Source organism: Mustela nivalis, assembly GCF_964662115.1.
Source record: "Mustela nivalis genome assembly, chromosome: 5".
NCBI classification, from domain to species: Eukaryota; Metazoa; Chordata; class Mammalia; order Carnivora; family Mustelidae; genus Mustela; species Mustela nivalis.
In genome coordinates, this window is record NC_139024.1 from 120,795,479 (window position 1) to 120,802,568 (window position 7,090).

General features: G+C 53.0%; 1 protein-coding gene across 2 annotated transcripts; it reads left to right on the top strand.

Moving 5' to 3' along the window:
• Positions 1 to 2,281: 2,281 nt before the first annotated feature.
• Positions 2,282 to 4,943, top strand: LTB (lymphotoxin beta; the record flags this gene model as incomplete). 2 transcript variants are annotated; one of them, XM_082732807.1, is made up of 4 exons in its annotated part: positions 2,282 to 3,230; positions 3,650 to 3,701; positions 3,886 to 3,957; positions 4,372 to 4,943. In XM_082732807.1, exons 1-4 carry the CDS (start codon positions 3,066 to 3,068, stop codon positions 4,824 to 4,826), a joined length of 744 nt encoding a protein of 247 aa, XP_082588933.1. In that variant the 5' UTR covers positions 2,282 to 3,065. The 2 variants fall into 2 exon arrangements, with proteins under 2 accessions (XP_082588933.1, XP_082588934.1); XM_082732808.1 differs by lacking the exons at positions 3,650 to 3,701; positions 4,372 to 4,943 and having other exon boundaries at positions 3,039 to 3,230.
• Between the last annotated feature and the right edge of the window lie 2,147 nt (positions 4,944 to 7,090).

Genomic DNA, 7,090 nt, shown 5'->3' on the forward strand with positions numbered 1-7,090 from the left:
CTGGTTCCTGTTTGAAGGCAAAGAGGGGGGTCGCCGTCTTCACACCACCAGAGCCAGCTGCACTGACCAGGGTCTGGAAACTGGAACCCTGCTGGGCTCAAGAGGAATGCTGGGGTGTGTGTGGGGGTGGGTTGGGGAGCAGAAACACAGGTGGAGAGGAGGGCCTGCAGTCACCATGAGGGGAAGTGGAGGCAGAAGTGGCTTGTATTTAATTCTTTGGGGAGCAGAGACAGAAGCTGGACAGCAGATGCCTCCAGGGCTCAGAGAACCCCAAAGCCATACTGTCTTCTGTAATCTTAGCTTCAGCTCACCATGGGGCGTGACTGCCCCTCCCTGCCCCATTTTCCCATCAGGTTTCCTGCTCTCTCCCAGCTTATCCAGAGCCTGTGGCCTGTGCGTAGACAGACTCCAGACTGTGGGAGCTGCCTGGGTAGAGAGGTGTTGCCACTTCAAACATTCTTGCCCTTCCTCCAGCTTTAACATCTCCCCCAGTCTAGATGCCTCCCTAGCTTTGTCAGGAGAGGAAGTTAGGCTTTGAAGGTTAGTTAGGGTTACAACATCTTTCCTTTCAGACTCTTAGGACTGTAACTAAGCCTCTAAACTCCCTCAGCTCCAGCCATCCTGTTGCTTCTGCTAGTAGTCAGTGAGCGTGTACCTCCTCTAGGTACCTTTCCTCATTAACTTTTCCCCAATTACCCCTCCCACTGCCTCCGCTGAGAGTTCATGATCCCAGTGTGTATGTGTAGACACACACCCAGGCTCCCATGTCAGAGTGGAAGCTCTGGTAGATTTGGGGTAACTTGCTTGGTGTTCTGGGGCTGAATCAAGCAGGGCACTTGACTGATTAACGACCAGAATCAGAGACAGCTAGACTAGGTAGATTTACAGGAATACATGAGTACTGCTGATAGTCTAGGACAGAAAGCTGGTGACAAGTTGGTGTTGTGTAAGGAAGTGGGGGCAATCTAGGTGGACTTCCTGTAGGAGGCAACATTCTGATGTTGCGCACAGAAAAAAAAAAGGGCAGTGATCTGAGACCTTCTGGATAGACACCTGATGAAGGCCTCTTAGTGGCACTGAGATAGAAAGGGAGATGGGTGCTGGGGGATTGCACACCCAGTCGTTAAGGAGGGTGAAGACTGGGGAGCTCATGTGGAGGCAGGAGGTAAGGTGGATATCTGTGCCTGGGTCCACATGCATTTGCATCTCCTTCTTCAAATTCAGAAACTTTCTGGCGTTTCTCCCCTTTCCCCCCATCCACAACACTCCCCACGTTGGACAGCAGGACAATATTCGCGTGTTTTTTTTTTCCCCACACATTTTATTATTAAAATATTCAAACAGAACAAAATTGAAATAGTTTTATAGTGAACATATCCATACCACCTACATTCTAAAATGAACAGTTTTCTATATTCACTTGATCACACACCTACCAATCTATCTCATTTTTTGGATACCCTTCAAAGTTGCAAACATCAGTACACATTTTACCCCTAAAGCTCTTACCATGCTTATCAGTGACTTGAGTCCAGCTTTTGTTTCCCCATTTCTTTTTTGGGGGTGCTGAAGAAGGCAAGATTTACATACATTAAAATGCACAAATCTGAAGTCAGCACTCAGGGTTTTTTTTTGTTTTGTTTTTTTAAAGCTGTCTTGTGATCAAGGCTCTGGAGCCAGACTGCCTAGGTTCAAATCCTGACTCTGCCACTACTGTGCCACCTTCTATAAGTTCCTTAACCTCTCTGTGCCTCAGTCTCTTCTTAGAGTTTTTGTCAGGATTAAAAGAATTATTATATTTAAAAAAAAAGAATTATTATATATAAAGTGTGTAGATTAGAGGCAAGCACTTGCTAAGTGCTATTTGTACAATAGCTATATGTTATTATTATTATTACCTAATCGCAGAGATGTCATCAAGAAGGGGACATGATCTGAGACCACCTCCAACTTCCTTGGACCTGGTCTTTTCTCTCATTGCACTGTCTACCATACCATCTGTTGCTGCTTTGTTTTGCTTCCTCATTCATTCGTCCTTCCTTCATTTATTCCAAAACATGTAGTCAGCACCTGCTAAATAGATGGGGCTCACTCTAGACAGCAAGCTCTTTGAAGGTGAGGCCATGCCCTATCACCCTCCCATCTACACTCTATGGAGGAAGGGAGGTAATGCTCATTTCCATCCCTCCTCAGTGAATCAACAGGCAGTGGAGAGGCTAAGGTCCCTTTCAGGTGCTATATATATTTTTTCCTTTAAAGCAATGCTCTTTTTAAAATTTATTTTTTTAAGATTTTATTTATTTATTTGACAGAGAGAGAGAGACAGCGAGAGAGGGAACCCAAGCAAGGGGAGCTGGAGAAGGAGAAGCAGGCTTCCTACTGAGCAGGGAGCCCGATGCGGGGCTCAATGCCAGGACCTTGGGATCATGACATGAGCCAAAGGCAGCCACTTAACTGATTGAGGGACCCAGATACCCTCAGCTGCTATTTCTGTGGCCTGGCTTAACTCGGCTTCTCACCAAGCTCTGGGGGTTACGGGTGAGTGAGGGAATGGAAGGAGGAGATTTGGTCTAGTGCCGGCATAAGCTCTTCTCAGGGACCCAGATATCCATTCCTCAAGACCTCAGTTCTTGTCCTCCTATTCCAGCCCTTGACCTCAGGGACACGGACACAGCCCTCCTTCCAGCACCCACCACTGGGGTGTAGAAGAATGCAGACCGCCCTTGAAATCTGGAGTGTGGTGTTCTCCTCACGTAGCTCTGCTGCGAGACTTTTTGTGAGCTACCTTCCCTTCCTGGGCCTCAGTTTCCCTCCCTGATGAACCATAAAATCTCTAAGGCCCCCTCCAGCTCTACTATAAGCCTGTCTCTTCACCCCAACTTCTTCCCCAGTTCAGAGAACCTGGGCATCCAGCTGCCCCACCCCAGCTCTGGGTAAACAGGAAGCTGGGTGAGGGGAGCAGGGGTGTGCGGAAAGTCCCAGCCAGGTGTGTGGGTCTATGGGGAGGGGGTGGCCCCACCCCTGAAGTATGAAAGCCCCCCTGCCCTGGCCCTGGCTCAGTCTCAATGGGGTCACTGGGGCTAGAGGGCTGGGGTAGGAGGCCCCAGGGGAAGGGCTGCCTCCTGCTGGCTGTGGCAGGAGCCACTTCCCTGGTGACCCTGCTGCTGGCTGTGCCTATCACTGTCCTGGCTGTGCTGGCCTTGGTGCCCCAGGAGCAGGGAGGAGGCCTGGTGAGTAGCCGCAACGAGCCTGGAGGGGCTGCGTGTTACTGATGCCCACTTACCTCTAGCTATGCCTGGGGCTCTCTTGTCTCCTCCTGCTCAGTTGGCTTGGCTGTCCCTGATGGGGATGCCTTGTCTGCCTCTTTGTTGGTCCTCTTTCCATTGTTCCCATGATGCTGTTGTGTCTTGATAGCTCCAAGCTCCTTCCTGGTTGTCTATCTGTCTCCTCTTCTCTTCCCAAGACATACTCAGGCCTCCATCTCCGCCCAAGAACACATGCCTTGCTGGCTCTCCCTCTCAGGGAGATGTGTGTTGGGGATGCGGCTGGTAGTCAAGACCCCAGGCTTGGGGCTTGGGTCTGCGTTGGGAGGGGTGGGGATGGCATCAGCTAACACTGAACTCTGGGCACTGTGACCCCACCCATCCAGGTAACAGGGACGGCTGACCCGGGGGCACAGGCCCAGGCCCAGCAGCGTTTGGGTAAGAGCAGACCATCTCCCCTTCCCCTACTCTGGCCCTTCAGGGATGCCCAGGTCCCATCCAGCTGCATCCCTCGGTGAACTCATCCTTCCCAGAATCCCGTCCTGGTGCCCTGTCCTCTCGGGGGTACCGTGCATGGAAGGCCGCCCTGGCCCGCAATCGTGGATTCTTTTCCCCCTTCCAGGGTCACAGGAGCTGCCAGAGGAAGAGGCAGAAACAGATTTCAGCTCCAGGCTCCCCGCCGCCCACCTCATAGGTAAGGATCTCACAGGTAATCCAAGGATGCTAGCGTTGCTGCCCACAGTCCCTTTGCTCTGTCATTGCAGGGTTCGCTTTCCGACCTGCTTCACCACCTCTGGTCCCTAAAACGCCCACTTTCCTCTCCTCCCGCATTCCATCTCCTTGCTTCCCTTCTGGAGCTGTCAAAACCCCTCTTAGATCTACCACTACCCCTCCACCGGGCTCCGCACCCCACACTCTGGTGCCCTCAGTTCCCTCCCGCAAATCACTGCAGAGGTGGCGCGCGCGCTCACCCCGCCCCCGGGCTCGGATTCTGCTGGGGTTAACAGCCCCAGCTCTCCCACCTGTTCACCCTCCCAGAAGTCCCGGGCCAGGACCCTTCTTCCAGGATCGGGCACCCGAGCGCTGACAGGCCCCGGTTTCTCCGCAGGCGCCTGGACGAAGGGGCAGGGGCTGGGCTGGGAGGCGAAGAAAGAAGAGGCGTTCCTGAGGAGCGGGACGCAGTTCTCGGGCGCCGAGGGGCTGGCGCTGCCGCAGGACGGCCTCTATTACCTCTACTGTCACGTCGGCTACCGGGGCCGAGCGCCCCCTGCCGGCGGGGGCCTGCTGGACCACTCGGTCACGCTGCGCAGCCGGCTGTTCCGTGCGGGGGGCGCCTACGGGCCCGGGACTCCCGAACTGCTTCTCGAGGGCGCAGAGACCGTCACCCCGGTCCTGGACCCGGCCCGGACGCGCGAGTACGGGCCCCTCTGGTACACGAGTGTGGGCTTCGGCGGCCTGGTGCAGCTCCGGAGGGGCGAGAGGGTGTACGTCAACATCAGTCACCCCGATATGGTGGACTACAGGAGGGGGAAGACCTTCTTTGGGGCTGTGATGGTGGGGTGAGGGTGGGGGAAACAACTGCCTGGTAGGGACGTGTATTGGGGTCCCAGACCCCAGGGACCCCAGAAACTGATGGCAAACCTGAAGAAAATAAAGAATGTAAAGCTTTAGTGCTGCCTAGCACGGTTGCCCAGGTCTCTCATGTCTTGATTCAGAGTGGGTACTGCAAGGGGCGATTACCTAGACTTTTCTTCTGATTGCTTGAAATAATTCATATCACTTCCTGTGGCTTCTGCCCTCTAAGAAGGCGATCGGCTGATTTCCCACCCACCCCCTGTCTCTGAATGAACTTGCCCAGCATTAGCCCAGTGGGAAGATGGAAGAAGGGGATCTCCTTAAGCCCCAAAGCATCTCCAAGCCTCCTTCTTCTCAGATCCCCGGAGCCCTCACCAGACTCCACCTGCATTCCTTTCTTTGGGGTCCCTCTGTCAGTGAGAGGGATGCTGACAAGGGAAGGCAGCCCTGCTTGGAGGAACCAGGCTGGGAAGAAGGAATAAAGCTCTGGGGGCCTAGCACTTCTTCCCTGCTGCCTGCCTGGCTGCCTGAAGCCCACTTTAGCCACTACCCCACAGTCCACTGTCCTCCAAGGGAAAATACACAACTCATTGGGTGTGAGGGAAGAAGCGGAAAGATAGGGCCTGGGACATCAGGGCGAAGCTGGGGAGAAGAAGAAGAAAGGAAATCTGGGGCCATTGGCCCTATCCAGGGTGAGATGGAAAGTCCTCACCCCTTGTTCACACCTCAGGTCTGCTTTCCATATGTCGGCAAGTGTGGGGGCCCCAAGGTGAGTAACAGCAGCCCCCTCACTCCAAGCACCCCATGACCGACTTTCAGCTCTGGGCTGAGAGAGGCAGAGAGGGACCCAAGGCCCTAACTAGGTCACCACAGTGGGTCATCCCACCCCTGCGGCATACCACACAATTTTCCCCTCCCAGCAGCCTGTCAGGAAGGAAAGCCCAACTTCCGAACCCAGTGGGGACTCCCACTCTCTGGGTCTTCACTTCTGACTCCATATTTGTGTGTGACTCCATATTTCTGTGTCCAGAAGAACTTTCCTGATGAGAGTTCTCTTTCTAGCCCATCTATCTCACAACTGTCCCCTCATTTTTCACCAAGAACATCTGGGAGAGCTGACATGTGAGTCCTTCACCTGCAGCCTATTCCTGTTTTAAATTTTCTTTTGTTTCTTCAATTTCACTCACTGAGAGACGGAGCAGATAGAACAGCTGGTGGCTGGACAAAGAAGAAATTCAGAATTCTCAGGCTTACTCTGCCAAGTGCTATGCTGGGTGCTCTGATGCAGCTTAGGCCTTCTATTTTCTTGTGACCCCGTATGCAGGAGATTTTCCTGTCTTCCTTGGGGAGATGGGGCTCAGTAACTGATTCAGGCTGTACAGTTAGGGCTTCTAGGGGATCTTGGGATCAGGCGATTTGGAGCCCTGATGCCTGAAGGTCTGGAATTCCTTTGGCTGTGATTCAGGTGCCTGAGAATGTGGCCCTTCCAAGACTCTCTCTAGCAGGCTGCAACATCAGGAAATCTCACCTGAGCACTTGAGGTGCAGGACTTCCCCACTGGAATTCCCAGAGTCGGAAATTCCCAGGCCCTGAGGGAGAGGTAATTAGGTTCAGGCTCCAGTTTCCTGGGGGAGGGGCTTATTTGCCCAGGCTTTGTTAAATGCAGGGCTCTTGAGCCCCAGTAGTCCCCTGGGTGGGGACTGTGTTCAGACATCTTTTTTTTTTTTCTTTTGAACTTTTATTTGTATTTATTTTATGGGTTCAAAGATCCTTTTTTTTTTTTTTTTTTTAAAGATCTATGCATCTATTTGAGAGAGAGAGATTGCAAGTGTGCGTGCACGTGTGAGTGAGCAGAGGGAGGAGCAGAGAGAGAGGGAAAGCAGCAGACTCTGGGCTGAGAAGCGGGGCTCCATCCCACCAGCCTGAGATCAAGACCTGAGCCAAAATCAAGAGTTGGACACCCAACCCACTGAGCCACCCAGGGGCCCAGGCTCAGGGATTTTTTTTTTAAAAGATTTTATTTATTTATTTGACAGACAGAGATCACAAGTAGGCAGAGAGGTAGACAGAGAGAGAGATGGGGGGAAGCAGGCTCACTTTGGAGCAGAGAGCCCGATGCGGGGCTTGATCCCAGGACTCTGGGATCATGACCAGCCGAAGGCAGAGGCTTTAACCCACTGAGCCACCCAGGTGCCCCTAGGTTCAGGGATCTTAAGGCTTGTAGAGGGAGGACTTCAGAGAGTGGCCTTCCA